Source organism: Canis lupus, chromosome 15 (genome assembly GCF_048164855.1).
Source record: "Canis lupus baileyi chromosome 15, mCanLup2.hap1, whole genome shotgun sequence".
NCBI classification, from domain to species: domain Eukaryota; kingdom Metazoa; phylum Chordata; class Mammalia; order Carnivora; family Canidae; genus Canis; species Canis lupus.
The window spans coordinates 41,781,758-41,801,278 of record NC_132852.1 but is presented as its reverse complement, the minus strand read 5'-3'; the positions used below and the strand labels follow the sequence as shown (position 1 = coordinate 41,801,278).

Genomic DNA, 19,521 nt, shown 5'->3' with positions numbered 1-19,521 from the left:
TATGCTGGCCCCAGAGTTTCCCCATCCCATGAGATGTTCAACCACCACCAGCACCACCATGGATTCGTCCCTTGCCTTTTAGGACTTTTTACGATCCCCACTCTGTGGCTTGGCTTCCCACCTTGGCGAAGGGAACTCTGTACAACAAACAGGCAACCCAGACTCTGGTGCTTGCCCAGCAGCAGGTGGGCGTTCAGGTGGGCACTGCTCTGGACACGGCTGCCCCTCTGCGCCTCTGTGCGGGCTGAACCTGGTCAATGTGATCGTCTTTTGGTCATTGTCCTGATTCTGCATGACTGGAAAACCGTTTTGCTCTGTGAGGCTGCCGTCCTACTGGAAGGCTTTCCTGCTACAGGGAGCAGTTTCAGGGTTGGGGTTTCACTTACGCGCACACAACACAGCCGTGCTCTTCTCTGAAAACAGAATCCAGTTAATAATTTATGGTAGCTCCCTGCAGAGCATCTCCCGGACATGGTGAACTAACGGACATGTATCCACAGGTAGACAGGGCAGCCACCGAGGCCTCCATGGGCCCTCCTTGCCAGTCTGACTCCTGGCCCTGGGGCTGCGGCCCTGCATACTCATACTTGGAGCATAACCCCCAACACCGTTCATCCTACGGGGCATGCTGAGGTGGCCCCACAGGCTTGTATTAACGTATTAAATTATAGAGTGAAGAGGAGTCAGCTTTTCCGTGGCAGGTTATAGTGACTCCATGGCAATGTTTATAAGCAACCGCATTTAGATGTAAACTTAGGATCTAAGGGAGCGTCTGTGTCTTTTAAAGACAGATATAACAATTCAATTAAAATCTTGTCATTAAAAAAAACCCCACATCTCAAATATAAAATGCTTTTCCCTCATAGTTCACATTATTAAATAGCCCCCTTTAAATTATATTTTAAAGAGAGACACGTCTATGATGTTTTCCCCCTTGAATATTGATTTATACACCCATGTGATAGGAATAGTTGATGCCTTTTCGGCACCGCATCGTGTCCTGTTTGTGCTGGAATTCCATGGAGGTTGCTGGTGTTTATGAAACAGCCCGCAAATAAATACAAATTATGCCCAAACCCGTACACCTTCATTTATCCTTAGTGCAAAGCCAACGCCAAGATGAGAATTCAAAGCATGCGTCTCACTTGCAGCTTGCAGGCTGTCAAGCCAGCCCCACTAAATTGGCCCTTCCAGAACATAACAATTTAATGTGTCTTTAGAAGGTGGAGAAGCTCATTGAAGCCATTACGAAAATGAGGAGAAACACAGATTTTATGAGTGTAATAAAAATACAATGATCTAGACCATAAACTAATCATCTAACACTCTGCGTGTGCCACCCAAGTGTGACATTAGGAAGCCCCTCATTTGAAGAGGGGTCCTCCCAACCGGGCAGCCTGCCTCATTGGTCCGTGCACCCGGTCCCTCCATGCAGGAGCCCGCCCCAGCTCTCTGAAGACTCAGTTAAGATTAAATCCAAATGAAAATTTAAACAAACAATCCCAAAGGCACTCCTGGGGATATTTCTTTTCAGGTCACTGTATCTAAGAGCAGAGAGGGGGATTTAGTAAATCAAACAAACAGGTGGCCCACTCGGGCGCCAACATTACAAGGCCAGGCATGGCTCTGAGTGTGTCCACGTGCAGGGCCTGAGTGGGTATGCAGGGCACCGGGGGTGTCCTCCCTGCACTTCCCTCTGGCTACCACCGGTCGCGTGCCCCCAGCTGATCTTCATGACAGGCTGAGCACAGTGACTGTGGGTTCTGGTGGGCTCCAGGACGCCACAGATCAGTTTATTAATTAATTTATTTTTTAACCAATTTTATTTATTCATGAGAGACACAGAGAGAGAGGCAGAGACACAGGCAGAGGGAGAATCAGGCTCCCTGTGGGGAGCCCGATGTGGAACTTGATCCCAGGACCTCAGGGTCACACCCTGAGCTGAAGGCAGATGCTCAACCGCTGAGCCATCCAGGTGTCTCCACAGTTCAATTTCAAGACAGGGACAAGTTTCTCTGCTTCCTCTCCTCCAGGGCAGCATCCCTCCAGGAAGGGCTGTTTGTGTGACTCGTCTTTGGGAAACCCCAATCCTTCTCTTCTAGGAAGCAGCTACCCACCCAGAGGCCCCACTGGATCTCAGAATCGAGGAGGTTTGCTGAGCGAATGAGCTAAATGTGTGAATGCCAGACATGGTGATTCCTATAGCACTTTTCTGGTCATCTCCTGGTTTCCAGAGTGCTCAGCACTGAGTCAGGAGACTCAGAGGTGAGTAAAGGTTGCTGCTGAGCATGGGGTGGGGACAAGCATCCTGCGGCCCTAGGCGTCTGCAGCCCTGCCCATAGCTCCCCTCATCGGGTATCAAGTGGGTCAGTTCCCACCCAGGAAGCAGGTGCTCCCATCCCTGATGGAAACGAAGCCATCAACAGATTAGAAGTGAGCGGGATCCTGGGGCCCTGAAGCACACCAGGGCTGCACTCGGGGAAGCCCCGCCAGTCCCCCCTTTCTGCTGAGCATCCTCTCAGACACACCAGTGCCATGCCTCAGGAGCCCCCCGGAAGGCCCAAATGCCAGGGGCAGGAGCCAAGGCGGCCTTTGGTGTTTCTGGTCCCTGGCAGCCTCTTTCTGGGCGACGGTATGCTGCAGGAATGGATGTGGTCTGCTTGGTGTCATACGCCACCACCTGCTGCCGATGCTCAGGAGCCCGCTCAGGACATACTCTCCATGCCAAATCGTTGCCCACAGGGACCCACGTGGTTTTCAGCACCAAGCTGGAGGGTAAGTGAACACCCAGTGGCTCGGGTGCTTTGGCTGCTATTCGACCCAACTGAGTAAGTTTATGGACTTGAAAAGAAATGCCATATTGCTTGTTGTTATGGGCTGAATTCTGTCCCCACCAAGAATATATGTTAAAGTCCTAACCCCTGGGACCTGTGAATGTGACCTTATTTGGAAAGGGGGTTTCTGCTGATGTCGCTTAATCAGGATTAGTGTGGCCCTAATCCAACATGACCGGGGTCCCTATAAGAAGAGGGAAACCCTGTGCCAAGACCCATACGCAGTGGGAAGCCTTGGGGATGAAGGAGGCAGAAAGCCAGTGACACGGCCATGGCCCAGGCCTACGAGGGGCCCCAGACACTGAGAGGACAATGCCCCTCCCAGCACTCAGAGGAGGCACACCGCAGCCACCGCCACCTTGATTGCAGGCTTCCGGCCTCCAGAACTCTCAGAGAATACACACCTGGTGTTTGAAGCCCCCTGGCTTGTGGTAAATGGTTAGGGCAGCTCAAGGAAATCATATGGCTGACCCCTGGACAACGCGGGGATGAGGGCGTCGGCCCCTGCGCGGCGCAATGCATGCTTAGCCTCCAACTCCCCAAAGCTGCACTGCTAAGGGCCAGAGGCGCTGGAAGTCTTACCAATAACATATGCAGCAGATTGACTAGTATCTGATCTGTTATACACGTGTTGTCTGCTATGTTCTTACAGTATAGGCTGGAGAAAGAAAGTATCATTAATAAAATCATACAGAAGAGATGCTACTGTTTGCAGAGCTCCCGGCAGACACGCGTGTAGCGACCCCAGGCAGCTCAGCCTGGCTCCCGCCTCAGCTGTGCTTGCTGCCAGCGGTGCCCGAGCACAGGCATGCCAGCTCCAGGGCACACACAAGAACTGGACTGAGGTAGGTGGAAAGAAACCTCACTTTGTTCATCCAGAGTCTTTCTTGAGTGCTAACTATTCAACAAACCTGACTCTTTCAAAGCCCTGCTGAGACCTGATGAGAGGAAGGAGGACCCCTCCGAAATTGCCAGCGGCCCAGGCCATGTTCTGTGTCAGGCACCTGGTCCCTCCGGGCATGAAGCCTCTTCCTTTACCTAGACCTCTTGTGATGCATCCCTTTCTCCCTCATACCGTCCTTATCATGTGCTCCTGTCGTTCTCCCACCAGGCTGGCATCTCCGAGAAGACCAGATGTTGGTCTGGGCACCGTTTCCACCTCCTACGGCAGCCAGGATGGTGATTTATTACAGTGGATGCTCAGTTGAAAACAATGCGTATGTTTAAAAGAGACTATTTGGGGCGGCCTGGGTGGCTCAGCGGTTTAGCACCGCCTTCAGCCCAGGGTGTGATCCTGGAGACCCAGGGTCGAGTCCCACGTCAGGCTCCTTGCATGGAGCCTGCTTCTTCTCCCTCTGCCTGTCTCTGTGTGTGTGTGTGTCTCAATAAATAAATAAAATCTTTTAAAAAAATAAGAGACTATTTGAATATTTCTTTAAAAAGAGAAAACTCAAAGAACGTGCTGTCAAAGCATGCCTGGAAGTTCTTTCAGGACCTGCTTAATGGGCAGAAAAGCTTTTTTATTTTTTTAAGTTTTTTTATTTATTTTTTTTTTTTTAAGCACGTAAACCATTTGCGTTGTTGGAGCTGCTGGTATGTGAGGCAGCTGGCTCTTCCCTGGAGTAGGCTTCGCATCCCCCTGCAACCCTTACTGTACCGTGTGCTTCTGCGGCAGACTTATTTTTATAGGTTGAATGGAGATAATCTGAAGTCTGGCCCTGAGGAGGCTGACTCATATTTTAAAATAATAAGGAGTCAGTTAATGAGGTTTAATAACATTTGCATTTTGCTCCTTCTGAGCTCACTGACATCACTCTGCTCTCATGGGGTCAGAAATAGATCAAGTGAGGAGAGAACAAGTGTCTGTGATGCCTTTTGCAGTGGGGACCCCCAGCCTGCCCTCCCCCTGCCTCAAACACCCATTGGGTGCACTGTAGCAAGCCTCCTGAGGCTGCAGAGGGTCGTGGGCATGCATCAAACCACACACTCTGAGGAGGATTGTCGAACTGGGGATGGGTAAGGAAACCTCTGTTACGTCTTCTGCACACCCACCTGACCTGCTTTTTAGGACACAAGTATGTCAGCATGGGTTTCCCTTAGAGATGAGGTGATGGCAACAAGCGCATGTCCATGCAGGCTGTGCTGACTTCGGCTGCTGAGCAGACTAGGGCAGGGGTGAGGGCACCCAGCACCCAGACCAGTTGCACAGCCCACGAGTGGCACCTCCACCTCTGAAATCCTTTCCCACCAGAAGCATTTCTGCCCAGGGCAAGGAGGAAGCATCCACGTAAGAAATCCTTGTTGTGTCCCTGGAACTTGGTAGGAGTTTGCTTGCAAAGGTGTCTGGACTTGCCGCGCATCCAGCAGATTCCATGTGGCTGCATGTAAACACATCCCTCAGGGGACTCCAGAGCCAGGCCATATACTTCCAGGCTGGATATGCAGTCACCGCAGGGCACTCGTTATAGGCCTTCACGTCCAGGAAGTTGCCCTGGTGCCAGGGAGCACTGCCACTTAGGGCCCCTCGCAGTCCCTCGGCCCTACCCACCTGTCAGGTTAAATATCCAGACATTTCCTTAGAGTGCACTCAGGCTGTCACTTGTCCTTCTGAGATGAGAACCTGATACCAATGCATCAGATGGGGCTATGAATCCCAGAGGAGGAGGAGGAGGAGGAGGAGGAGGAGGAGGGAGGGAGGGAGGTGCAGGCGGGACAGAGAGGGAGGTTGGAGGGAGAGAGGAAGAGGGAAGAGGGAGGGAGGAGGGGGGATGGGAGAAGGAAGGGAGGTGCAGGTGGATGAGGAGGAGAAGGCAGGACAGGGAGGAGGGAGGGAGGTTGGAGGGAGGAAGAGAGGAAGAGGGAGAGGGAGGAGGAAGAAAGAGGAGGAGGGAGGAGGAGGAGGGAGGGAAGGGACGTGCAGGTGGACGAGGAGGAGAAGGAAAGACAGGGAGGAGGAGAGAAGGAGGGGGAGGGAGGAGGGGGAGGAGGAGGGAGGACGGAGGGTGCAAGGGAACCAAGGACACGTTTAGGCACAAGCAGCCAGGATGTCTTCAGCCATGATCCACAGTGTCTGTTGAACAAGACGCACGACTTGCCTGGGCCTGAGTTCGATGTCTGCCTGGAGGACGCGCATGCTCCGTGGTGGGCTCCCCAGGTGGGCTCATGGCCGGTCCTGCAGCCCCAGGCTGGGTAAGGCGGCAGGACAGAGGTTTTCCACCCTCCTTGAAGGTTGATGGGTTCATGTGCCAGAAACGCAACAACACAAAGTATTTGAAGTCAAACGTCCTGGAAGATCCTGGGCGTGTGCAAGTGCTCGCACAATGGAAATCACAAATTACGTTTTTCCTAAGGAACTAACTCTCCCCAGTTCTTGAACTTCCTTTGATGTAATCCAGCAACGTGCTTCAAAACCAACGGACCCGTCAGCTAACAGGCTCAGTGACCTGGAACCAGGACAGTCCCCAAACACTCGTCCCTCCCTCCATGTGTGACTGGAGCAAGTGTGGGCTGACCCATGATCCGTGGTGAGCATCACAGGAACAGGGCTTCGGGGATAGGCTGGAGCCCCGAGGCTGTGTGGTGTCAGCTGGAAGGGGGACGCTGGGGCCCCGGGTGCCTCTGCATGACCGGGTCTGCTTGGGGGGGCTTTGATGGCAACCCCTCTCAGGCGGCCGCCCCTTCCCTCTCGTGTCTCCAGACCAGACCCGGGCAGGTGTGTAGCCACGCTGTATGTGCCGCTTGCTCGGGCCTGTTACACCTACCCTCCTGCCCCTGCCCCACCTCTGCCTCTGCTCCCCGAGGAGGTGCCTGGAGGGGATTGCTTGTGCTCTTGGCACCCCCTCCCCTGCCGTGGGAGCTGGTCATCGAGGGACACAGAGATACAAGCACTATTGAAACCAAGCCCGTCACCGTGGGAGAAGAGAAAGTGTGCTTCCTGGGAGCCTCCCAGCAGCACGCCTTTGGAAAGTGGGATGTGGAACCATGGGCGGCCTTTCTTGGTGACATGCTGATAGTGGTGTACGTGAGGCATCCCCAGGCAGTGGCTGGACCCCGGGACTGGGCCAAGGTTTCCATCCCAAAGAGCTCACCCGTCAAGCAGGATGGAAGCCCAGAGATCCATGAATTGCCTTGGCTTGTGGAGAACAGGGTATGGTGTCCTGTGCATGTCCAGTGGGGTGTGGCACGGTTCCTGGGCTGAGGTGTTGCTGTGACCTCCTGGGGACTTAGTACCCAGCTATACTCTGCATCTGTAAACAGCCCTCATGGACCCCAACCTGGTGCCCTGTTGCCTGAATTCTGGGTTAGAAGAAATTCCCGCCTTGGAGGGACCCCTCCCCCTGTGCTGGTGAGTAAAGCTGCCACCGAGGGAAGCGCATGGAATATGACAGGAGGGGTGACCTCCTTTCTCAAATAGGGTCCCTGAGGATGAGGTGGGTGACAGGGCGTGACGGGGCGGCAGGAGGAGCTCCAGCTCTGTTCTGGGATATAGGAACCTGTGGCAGGAATGGCAGTGATGGGCCAAGTCCCCAGGGCTGTCCCTTCCTCCTGTAGCCCGGTCATGGCCTGGCCATGGCCCATGGTCCCTGCTATGCCTCACAGAGATGTCCATCCTCCATGGAGGCCGTCCTGGCAATGCACTTGCCCCGTGGGCCTATAACACTGGCAGGTGCACGGAGCTCACCCCGTGGCCGCTTGAGACAATGTCTACACTCCAGGCCCGGGGATGGAGCACAACACAGCTACCTGGCCAGGGACGGGGCGATCCTCTGTGCACGTGGACTGTCCCAGCCATCAGACCCCAGTGGGCATGCCCGCAAGCCACGCCTCCAGCACGGTGCTTCTCTCCTTTCTGAGGAATGTGCGGAGTAAAACGCACCTGAGTCCCACAGAGCTGAGGGGAACCCTGCGGCCTGCAGCAGGCTGTGTAGACCTGGGACATCACGAGGCCCCGCGCACCAGCTGTCAGCGGGATGCGGATTGTGACCTGCTTTTATTGCCGTAAAACACACACACCATGACATGAACCCTCTTCGGCATTTGTAAGTGCAGACTTGAGTGGCACTGGTCCACTGGCAACTATCACCACCTTCCTCCCGCCTCCAGAACTCTGCTCCTCTGGCGCCCACCCTGGACTTCCTGTCTGCCTGGATCTGATTCTGCTCAGACCTCGTGGCGGGGGGACCCTGGGGCTCAGGTCCTCGGGGGTTCTCAGGGGTACGGCCCAAGGTCCCCATACCCAAAGTGCCGGTGCAGGGGTCACATACAGTAAGTGCTCGGAGTTACTTCCTTCTCTTCCTGCTCCTTTCCTTGCATGACCTGGACAAAGACCCCCCACCCCCCACCCCAACGTGTGTGTGTGTCTCTCAGGGCAGTTACACAGCACCCATTACACAGATGGGGACGTCTTCCCTGGTTCCAGCCTCAGGAGTGAGGCCCGTGGACAGCTGACCTTCACCACTTCCTCCTCCTCCTCTGCCCTCCTGTCCTGACTTCCCCCACCCCCATGCAGCTCATCAAGGACGACGACCAGAGCTTCTGGGTGCCTGCAGGCAGCCCCAGGTGTCAGCTCCTTCCTGGAAGTCAATGTAGAAGTACTGGAAGCCTCTGCATCTGGATGCGCCAGGCCTGGCTTGCTTCCCACTCCTGCCTGGCTCCTCACCCCCCTGCCCCGGCCCAGTGGCCTCTCTGGATTCCCACAATGCCCACGCATCTGTCACAGCAGCAGAGTATTAGCCTCCATCAATGCTCTTTTCTGAGCCTCTGTAACAGGCAGGATCATGTCCCCAAACGTCACACGCACCTGGAACCTGTGGCTGTGACCTATGGAAGCAGGGCCTTGCAGGTGTGCCCAAGAGGAGGCCACGCTGGCCAGAGGGACCATATGTTTAATGATCAGGACCTTCCAAGAGGAAGGGCGTTTGAGTACAGAATTGCAGACACCCTGTGGGGGGCCAGCATGCAGATGGGGGCAGAGGTAGGAGTGATGTGTCTGTGAACTGGGGGATGCTGAGCAGGGCTGGCCATGACCAGCAGCTGGAGACACATGCGCGAACAGGCTCTCCCGCGTAGCCTCTGGGTGGAGCCCCTCGGCCCATGCCTGAATCTCAGGCTGCTGGCCTCCTGTGGTTACGGCACGCAGCCGGGAGAGGTCGTGCCCCGCATTCCTCAAGGCTGTGGCGTCTGGGTCAAGGGCATTTGGATGAGACAAAGTTCCGATGGGACTCCTCAGCAGCCCCGATGTGCTGTTGTGTATGATAACCCAGGAGGGCGAGGCTGTTGCCCGCAAAGCCTTCTTGTCCCGGGACACTTGCTGCCACGTGGAAGGATGCCCGTGGTATCCTTCCAGGGCAGCGTGACCAATGCCGGCAGTGGCTCCTGATGTCCTGCGCTTGGTCATTTTTCTCACCTTACTTCACTTAAAGATGGCTTCTTGCACCCATGGACGTGTGCCCCTCGACATCAGACCTCCAGACCCTCAGGAGGCCACCTTATGGACCGCAGACCCTGACCCGATGACTCACCCCAACAGCCACATCTGTCCATAACAAGTGGCAAGAAAAGCATTGCAGCCGTTGCACTTGCAAACCACATGGCGTTGGGCAAAGCATAAGCCTCGATGTCTTGCAACGGCAAAGACTGTCAAAACACACACAGTCCTCAACATGGACCTGGTCTGCAGTTGGCGCTGGTGGATATGAGCAACCGTTCCACTGTCCAGTGTTTGAGTGCCCTAGAGAGCCCCATGCGTGCAAGGTGATGGCTGGCCCCGACAGCCGGGAGAAGTGCCTGCCGTGTGATGGCCAGCTGGAATCCTGTGGGTCTCCCCTGCTCTGCCACACAGCTTGGAGCCCTCTGTGCCCTTTCCTCCTGAGTGTCAGAGGCCAGGGAAGCACAAGTGAGTGGCAGAGTACGCAGCGGGGTCTCTCGGTGGGCTCCTGCAAGTGTCTGGAGAACCTCAGCACGAAGGTCCTACGTGAACAGATGGCCCAGGGGTGCTGAGCTCCCCGGGCTGGGAGGGACAACCTGCTGGGTGTGACACAGAGGAAAGTCGGTGCCTTGAGGGTAGTGGGACAGCCCGTCCCCACATGGCTCTAATGCCAGAGTTGAAGGGCTCTGAGCCACCATCACAGGTCTGGACAACGTAACGCTGAGGTTCGTTTTTTTTTTTTTTTTTTTTCGGGAGTGTCAAGGCCATGAGGAAGAGCCAGGGGCTGGGCAGATGTGCCCCAACCTTGGTTTCTGCTTGTCCTGTATGCATGCGTCGACATACTTAGATGGTCTCGGAGCCCTTCCCGACGTCTCTGGACCCCCCTCCTCCCTGCTCAGGCCGTCCGCACGGTGGAGACAGGAACACTTGCCCTCCCATGGGTGGAGAGGCTTCAGAGGCCTGATTGGCAAGTTGGGGAATGGGAAGCAGGGGAGCACCTTCAGCCGGGTGAGGCATTTACTCTCAGAGCTGCCACACCAGATACTGACATCACCACTGGGGATCTGGAACCACCTGGGCTTTATGCCTCACCCCGTGGCCATGGGTGTGGGGTTGGCTATCTTGGGCCTGACAGGTGCTCTGTCTGCATGGCCATGGGTGCAGGGCTGGCTGTCCTGGGCCTAACAGGTGCCCCACCCTACCTTTTGCTGCTCTCTCAGCCTTGTCCCCTGCTGGCTCTTCTGGGCGGAAGCCCAGCGGCGTGCCTGACACATGGGGGCAAGTGTGCAACCGTGCCACCTTCAAAGCCCATTCCCGCTTGGCCCTGTAGCATGGCTGAAGCCTGAGGAGGATGCGGGGGCAGGAAGGGAGGCCTCTCCCTCTCCCAGTTGTGCACCTAGTGGCTCACGCTCTTGGCGTCCCAGCCTCGGTCCAGGCGACCAGGACTGTGCCAGACAAAACACACTCGCTTGGCCTTTTGAATGCATTAAAGAGCATCGACAAGGAACAGAAACTAACGTGAGCACTGTTCTCTCCCCTCATAGGAGAGAACAACAGATAAGGACACATTTGAATGTAATACAATCACTTAAACGCTTATTAACACCACTTCTTTACGTTTCATGAAAGAAAATTGTACAGTGGTTAGAAAAGCAAGAGTCTCTAGAGCATTCAATGTCTCGGAGGGAACGTTCATACTCCAGTTTTGAAAAACAAGAGACTGATAATAAAAAACATTAAAGGACTCCCATACATCCTGAGGTTGTAACATCTGATGAGCACCACCTATAAACAAGTTTAAATTTACACCATTGAACCCATGGCCTTACTCACGATCAATTTATCAAGATCCCATTTTCAGAAAAAGTTTTGATTACAAAAGACTCACCTGCCAGAAGTCGGTGACGGTAGCAGGCAGTGGGCCCTGGGTTGCGATGTAGGCAGGATTCCTAGGGTCGTGATCCATCTGTAGGGATTAGATGATAGGCACAAAGATCAGCTTAAAAACTAGTAAAAACCAGGAAAGAAAGCAGGGGCTATGGAGGAAGTGGAGGTGGCATGTCGCATATGCCAAGTGCCAGCCGTGTCAGCACCAGAGAGAGGTCTGTGGGCGTGAGAAGGGCAGGCTGGCCTTCCTGCTCTCCCTTGGGGTTCCAACGGAGCTGGGCTTTGAGGCAGGGCCCCGGGGGCCCTGCACCTGGAGCCCTGTGACCGCACTGGCGAGCCTTCTTTATCCCTGATACTGGAGTGGCAGAGGCAGCACAAGCCAAGATGGAGACCAGGCCACTGAAGAGACCAGATGCCAGTAAACCAATAGGCTGGGCCGAGGCCGGGTGCGGGTGCACAGGGCAGGGTGCCACCAGGGGTCTGCTTCTTTGGGGTCAGCGGCTGTAGAGCGCTCAGCTACAGCCAGCATGAGTGGCCTCCACCCCAGCCACTGGCCTCCCCCACGCCACAGGCCAGCATGAGCAACCTTCCCTCTGGACATGGCTCCATCTTGGCCACAGGCCTCTACTCAGGGCACCTGCCAGCATGAGTGGCCTCCACTCTAGCTATGAACCTTGACCCCAGCTGCCTGCCAGTGTGAGCAGCCTGCACGCCCACTATAGGCCACGTGCAGGGTTCAAATCCACAGGACCTCTGGGACAGATGCAACCTCGGCTCTCTGTGGTCAGGGTCCAGGCCCCTGAACCACCCTTCGGGCTCCTGGAAGAATTAATGAACGAGTGCATTCCGCCTCCCACGAAGAGTTAGCTCCTCTCATGCGGGAGCTTGTTTCTATTACCCGGAAAGGGGCGCTGGCTTGCCGGGTCACCCGGGGTCTGCGAACGTGGTGTGCGGGCACTCCAGGGGAGATGCGCCCACCTTCCAGCAGGTCGCACCTGATTCTGGGGCCACTGTGCTGGGCAAGGGGCCAACAATGCACCAAAGGCAGCACGTGGTTGTGGGTTTCCTGGCTGGTTGATTACAAGCAGCCTGCGAGCCTCACAGGAGCTGGCCTTAAACACCTTAATTACAACATTCAACGCAAAGACCGTCTAAGCAGGGAAAAGAAGGAAAATGGGCCCAGGGACAGACCCTGGACACGGCAGTAGGGTGGAAGTGCGGTCTGAGAGCCGTGAGATGGAGGGCGCTGCCCCGCACGGCCCCACCGTGGTCCGGAGTGCAGGGGCGTCAGCATCTCATCCCTATTGGGCAGCCTGGACAGACCGCAGAACCCATCCCAGATGGGCAGATGGGGCCTCATGCAGGAACCCCACCCGGGACCCTCCCCCCAGGTGCCAGGCAGCTGCCCACCTGTCAGACCAGATTCCTTCCCATCTGGCGCCGGAATCCACTCTGCTGCTAGCAGGTCTTGATTAAAGGTGTAAGACGCTCTGTACTTATTAAAGACACTTGTGGAGAACACATTTCCCAATACAGTGAAAGAGGAGAGGGTTTCAACCATGTGTGGTGTTACGGTGACACACGAGGACACGGGCTGTGCGCCCCGCAGCCACCTAAACCACATGGCCCTGCACCGCCTCGGGGAGCAGCCCGAAAGAGGCACCGTCTCTGGAACGCGAGTGTCCCACCAGCACTTCCCGAGAGGATGGCTGTCAGCATAAAAGGGTGCGCGTCGCACCTTATAATTACGCACATTATGGGAAGAGCATCTAAGTCACTCCCACATGACAACGGTGGGACGCTGGCTGGTGAGGGGAGGAGGGAAATGCTTTCTCTGTCTCCAATTTAGCGATTCCCAATTAAAACTGGACCTCGCTTCCAAATGCACCACAACAAACACAATACAGGTAAAATTACGTTACTCTGGCTGAAAGCCCCAATTAAAATGTTTCAGGAGAAAAAGCTTAGCAGAAAGAAGGGAGTTTTGATTTTTCAAAATACGCATTTGGGGGCGACAGCTATTTACAACAACCCCATCTCTTTCTAGCAAACAATTCTGCATAAAGAGCAAAAACCCCACCTCCTTTTCAAATCTGGTTTTCTTCTTTCTCGCCCAGAGCAATCTAGAGAGCACCACATTTGAAAATCGTTAGTGTGTTCATAGCAGCACACTTAGTCGCTTTCAAGCTGAGAAATATGTGATTAATAGTAAAAACATGAGCAGGCCTTTGGGAGGGTAAGACAAGGCAGCCTAGTGTGGGGGGGTCTCAGCTGCGTGCGCCCGTTGGAGCCCAGGCAAGGCTGCCGCCCTCCCAGCCCCCTCGGCTGCAGCCCCCGGCGGCCACGTGTGGGGCAGTAGATACCTTAACGATCACAGAGCAGCCAAAGTGTCATCAATTTAACAATGATTCAAAGACAATTAGAATTATTCCATCCTGTGCACACTCTGTTGAACAGAAAATAACTCTGGGCGGAAGCACTCGGTGCACGTGGCCCTCTCGCTGTTTGGTGCAATCTTCGGCCGGAAAAAAGTAAAGCATATATTTAACTAAATGAACAGAGGCTTTATGGTTAAGATTTCCAAGGCAAGATGAGTGTAATGAAAGGCAATGAGCTAAGTTTCTACCAACACCACCTGTTCCACCAGGAACCCCGGCCCGGGACCCCAGCACATGGACCCTGGGCGGGGAACATGGGGCTGCAGCTCCCAGAGCCCCAGGCTGCCTCTCTCCCCACCCCCAATGGCTTTCCTGTTCTGCGTACAATGCTCTTTACTTGCACTTCCCTTACATTCCCAAACATAAACTCCTGTCGCTGGTCCTCAGACCCAGTGCCTGTAGGGTGGAGCGGGGTGGGTGGCGGGACAGTTGCAGGACCTCTGGGGCCTGCTGGCTCTGAGATTCCATGTGCAGATATGTGCACACTCATCTGTATGCCCATGGGAGTGTGTAACCCTGAGGCTCTCCGTGAAAGCCCATGTGGGTCCACGCCTCGCCCTGGGGAACTGCGTCAGACAGGACCCTCCCCATGGGACCACGTGTCATGCCAGGCCACAGGGTGCCGGGTCCCAAGTATGATGAAGACACAATTTTGCTTTTACTGTGTTTGTTTGTTTGTTTGTTTTTCCCTCAGAAAAAGGGAAACTGTTGGTGTCGAATCCCATGTCCCTGTGGCTGGCTGGTTCTTACGTGGCAGGGTATGGGAAAAGGGTGTTCCTGTCAATGTTTAAACGCACCGACACAACACCTCACACCTAGCCGTTTGCTCTAAGTTGCGAATGGCATTTATTAAATAGGTATGAGTGGTTTTTAGAAACTCTGAACTGCATTAAAAACTCAGCAATAGGGACACCTGGGTGGCTCAGTGGTTGAACATTTGCCTTGGGCTCAGAGCATGACCCCGGGTCCTGGGATCAAGTCCCACATCGGGCTCCCTGCATGGAGCCTGCTTCTCCCTCTGCCTGTGTCTGTCTCTGTGTTTCATGAATAAATAAAATCTTAAAAACAAAAACAAAAACACTCAGCGATGATTTCCCCAGTAGTACAAAGAAAAAAAGGTTTTTAAACTTGAGCATTCATCATGTCAAGACCAGGGACCTGCGTCCTGAGGCTTAAAGAGCTCGGCAGAGAAGCAGGTGGGCTGCTGCCATGTCCTGCGGGGAGAGCAGCTCTGTCCAGCCCGATGACCTCGCCATGACTGTGACCCCGGGAGGGGCACACATGCTCTTACTCTGAAATCTCAGGGAGTAAACGTGCATGTTTTCCTTCTCTCGTCCTATCTGCCTGCCCCTGCACCTGCCTTTTCTGACATTTAGAGCAAATTTCACCAAACGTTTTCTTAAAAACAAGTGACTATCAGCCAGAGGTTTCAAGTTACAAGTTATTTTCTAGATGTCCAGTCTTCCTATAGGAATTTACTGAGAAACGGTGGCTTCCGTAATCGACAGCAAAAGAGGCTGACTTAGGAGCTGAAGCTATTTTCATATTTTCTTCTGAATTGAGATTTAAGTAAATTACAGAATGTAACACACACACATAGATGCCTGCTTGCAAATACTTCCTGAGAACCAGAAAGCTGGCCCCCATATTTGGCCAATTTCTCCTGATATTCGGGACATCTAACCGGTCACCCTTTCGTGAGGAGCCCACGTACACCTACCCACATTCTGAATTAAAATGTCAAACCATTTTTTCCCCTCCCTCCATAAACAGAGGAATGAAGGAGAAGTGTGGTTTCAAGGGGTGGGGGCATCTCAGGCCTGTCCCTGGCAAGGACATTTATGTGCTGCTTGGGGTGCCTGGATGCATCCTCAGGAACAGCCAGGCTGCAGGCCTGGGCGGTGCTGATGGGCTGCCCCACACACATGCTGTGCAGGAAAACAGAATTCCCATTTACTTTGGTGACCTTTGCTCTCAAAGCAAAGACTGCACGTTATTTACCACTGGATGACTTCCCTGGAATTTAATGAGGACCTTGTACAAATATGACAGATGTAATTATTGTAGTTTTATTCCATGCAGCCAGGGTCTTCTTGGGCTATAATTGTTAGCTTTGCATTGGGAATGCTGCTAGGAAGCTTGTTATCACGGCACCTTCGGTTATTTCAGAAAGAGGATGTACCGCGGTTCATCCTCACAACCCAAATTAGGAAAAGAGAATCGTGGCATGAATGAAGGGGAAAGAAAGGTTGCCTTAAATCTCTTCTCTTCCCTGGCAGCGCCTCCGGACCGAGTGCCTGCCCGGTGGGGTCGGGGTGGGGGGCGCCATCCTGCGTTTCCCGTAAGGGAAGGGTGGCAGGGATGGCAGAAGGTTCTGGAGCACCCTCACTGCTGAATGGCCCCCGGGGAGGACGCGGCTCCCGCACTGATGTTGCATTGCAGCTGGGGGTGACCGACAGCAGGAAGCTAGAGCCCATGAATGGGGGGTGGGGTGGGCATGCCCCAGCCCTGGACGTTCATCTTTTACACTTGAAAATAATTGCTTTGCTTCCCTTCCCAGCCCTGTCACATGGTTCGTGCCTGAGATGAGGCCGCCAGTAGGAGGGCATGGCTCTCTGGGCTGATCTGCAAGCCATCACCACGGCCCCGTGGGGACCCCATTGAGGCACGTACAGTTCCCCGCCTCACCAGAGACGATGCCCTACCCATGGAATGAGGCTTTGGCTTGATTTCTGAATCAGAATTAATGGAAAAATACTAAGCACAGCAGGGCATTTATTGAGAAAGACAGGGCGGCTCTGGATGAGAGCTTCGGGAACACAGATGGGACTGGCCCTTGGGGTTTCCTACGCTGGACCTAATGGAGCCACTCCTTAAAAATCACTGCAGGAGCTGAGCTCTGGGCTCAGGGAGTGTGGAGGGGGCAGCCGACCAGCCCTTAACCCAGTTTCTGGCAGTGAGGATGCTACTGTGTTCTCGCTGTGCATGGGAGGGGCTGGGAGAAGGGATCCGACCCTGGCATAGGGACTCCTAAGAACACACCTGATACAAATCTAACCAGTGGCTACAGGAATGTTCTAGTAGCAGCAGCAGCAGCTGCTTGAGATTAGGTGGCGGATGTTCTCACAGAAAGCCTGCTCTGGGGCAGGTGGGGTTGTTGGGGCACTGCGGGGTATGACTCACTGCCTTACCCAGCCCCCCACGTGCCCCCAGCAAGCTCCCAGGGCTGGAACCCTCCACACCTGGCTCTACCACATGCAAACTTGAGATTTGGTGAGACATCCTGACACTTCTCTGATGACCAGGGTTGACATACACACTTTACAGGGTGTGGAGGGGGTGGGGGCACGTCAGCCTCCTGCAGAAGCCCCACCAGCTCCCAAAGTCTCTGCCACCAACCATGCTCCTTAACACACTCATCCCGTGGATGGACGCTCATTCCATGTACAATCATTCTTGCTCCACGTGGAAGAGCCAGGCTGGCGCCTGGGTCTGACCTTGGAGATGGGATTGGTCACTGTCAGGGTGCTCTGACTTTCCCTCCTATTGCTCTCCCGTGGGGTTCATGACAGGGGACACTGCTCCAGGTGTGGGCTGCAGGGGACTCTCTGGAAGCCAGTGCCTGGGGGTCATGGGGTCTCCTCCCGGGCGCTCTGTTCTCAGAAACAGAAAGCCCGGCCCCAGGAGGCATGGTCCTGTGCATGGCTGCTGCTTGTCTTGACAGGAAGGCCTGCCTGGAAACACCCCTGGGGACTGGCCTATGCACTCTGCCTTGGACCCTCCAGGTCTTTAACAAGGGCACAGTTTGGGTCTCATTTCTTCCATTTCTCCTGAATACATAAGGAACCAGTGGGTCTAGAAAACAGGAATGCAACCCACCACAGATTTTCCTAAAAGTCACGGGTTCCAGTCAGTAAAACAGCAGTAAACCAGCTGCAGCCATGGCTGGGCCCCTCAAGCCAGCGGACCTAGGGCTGCTCCCACCTGGGGAGGACCCAGCCCAGGCCAGCTGCTTGAAGCTGGTCACCTGGTTAAGACTAATTACCCGGTTCACTAGTTGCCTAGTTGAGACTAACCCTCCAGTTGAGCCCAGTCACCTGCTGAGATCCCCCGGGCTCGTGGCCCCAGGAGCAGGCCCCGCCAGAAGGTACTCACGATGGGGCTGGCGTTGATATAGTCTGAGCTGCTGTGGCTGTTCTCTGACTTCAGCAGGACCCTGGAGTGATCATCTGCAAGCAACCCCAAAGGCATAAAGTTAGATCTGCATACAGGCCTGTGTCCACGAGGGGCCACTCAGGGAAACAGCAGGTGTTGAATACGCTTCGAGGGCTGCCCGCTGTGACCCCAGTGGCCCTGCCCGGGACTCTGTCCCTGCCCTTCCATCCTCCATCCAGCTCCTTCCCCGTGACGGGTGGAGCAACAGGGCGCATAGGTTTCACCTGCAGAATTGAGGTATTGTTATGTTTTTCTTACACAGAATCCTCAAACCAGGATCAGGCGTTCCTCTACAGTATTTTATTTTATTTTTTTAAAAGATTTATGTATTTATTCATAAGAGACACAGAGAGAGGCAGAGACACAGGCAGAGGGAGAAGTAGGCTCTCTGCGGGGAGCCGAATGTGGGACTTGATCCCTGGACTCCAGGATTACGCCCTGAGCCAAAGGCAGACGCTTAAATGCTAAGCCACACAAGCATCCCATTTCTGCAGTATTTTATTTAGGATTTCCCTGTAACCAGCAGACACGTGTGGAGGCATATAGCAAATGCATGAGTATTAAGATATCAGGCAACTGTTCTCCACATACACTCATGTGCTCTGGAAATGGTCAAATCAGGAGATTATAGGACTATTCGGGGGAAAACAGGAGAAAAAGACAAAGTAGCTAAAGAAGGAAGAGAGATGGTGCAGGGGGGAGGCTCCGCACCCACGTGCCTCCAACATGCATGACGGCTCAACTGAGGTGGCGACTGGATGCATTGGTGGGGGTGAAGGGAGTGGGGCTGTCAAAGCTTGGAGTTTGACACAGGAATTATTCTTAATTCTGGTTCTGGAACAACCACCTCCCCGTGGACAGTGACTTTGCCTATCTTCAGGAACTTTCTAAGCCGCATCCTGAGGGACGTTGAGGAGGGGTGCGGGGAGCAGGGCGGTGCTGGTTCCTCCTGCTGACAGGCTCGGGGTGGGGTGGGGGATGCCCTGACAGCCCCTCCTTCTTCCCATTGTCTCTGGGGCTGCGGTCACTGTCTCTGTCCTCTGTGAGGTGCAGCTGGGAACCAAGGGCCACCAAACATGGCAGCACGCTCAACTCTGCCCTCTGCTCTGGTCCCTGCCTTTGGGCGCCACACACAATACCCATTTCTTTTCTTCTGAGACACTGAAGACAAGCTGGCTGGAGCCTCAGGAGCCAGGGAAGCACGGGGTCGTGTCTCACCCCCAACCCACATCTTAGCAGAGCATCCGCTTCTAGGCCCCCACCTGAGAGCAGCTTGGGCAGCAGGGGCAGGAAGTCATGGGGACATGGCTGTGCCTCAGGTTTCTTCCATTTCTCTAGGAGATTTTAATTTTTTTTTTTTTTTAACAACTGTGGGGCTTGGAAACTTGGGTGAGTCCACTGGCCTGGACATCATCCTGTCGGTCTTAGTGGGATACCGACGTTAGCTTTCTCCAGTAGAGGAGAAGCACCCAGAGACGAGCAGGAGCACACAGGTGCTCATATACGCATGTCCACCCCACCCAAAGGCAGTGCAAACACTCAGAAATCACAATGGCAGCTGCCGAGGCCTTCCCCTAAGGCGTCAATAGTGATACAGAATCCTACTGCTCAGGCAGTGAAAATTGGCACAATTTCCAGTGGCTGGAAATTGAAATAAGATTTACCAGAAAAGTTGGTCAACTCTGACATCCCCACACGTCACAAATGCTACCAAACGTAC

At 54.4% G+C, this 19,521-nt stretch overlaps 1 protein-coding gene across 4 annotated transcripts in view; it reads right to left on the bottom strand.

Moving 5' to 3' along the window:
- The window catches only part of PTPRN2 (protein tyrosine phosphatase receptor type N2), a 726,314-nt gene that overhangs the window by 31,870 nt on the left and 674,923 nt on the right, over positions 1-19,521 (bottom strand). For all 4 annotated transcript variants that reach the window (XM_072776801.1, XM_072776802.1, XM_072776803.1 and 1 more), the window contains 2 exons: positions 17,742-17,815; positions 11,150-11,227 (listed from right to left, as the gene is read on the bottom strand). In XM_072776801.1, the coding sequence (XP_072632902.1) occupies positions 11,150-11,227; positions 17,742-17,815 (152 nt within the window). The remainder of the gene's footprint in view (positions 1-11,149; positions 11,228-17,741; positions 17,816-19,521) is intronic.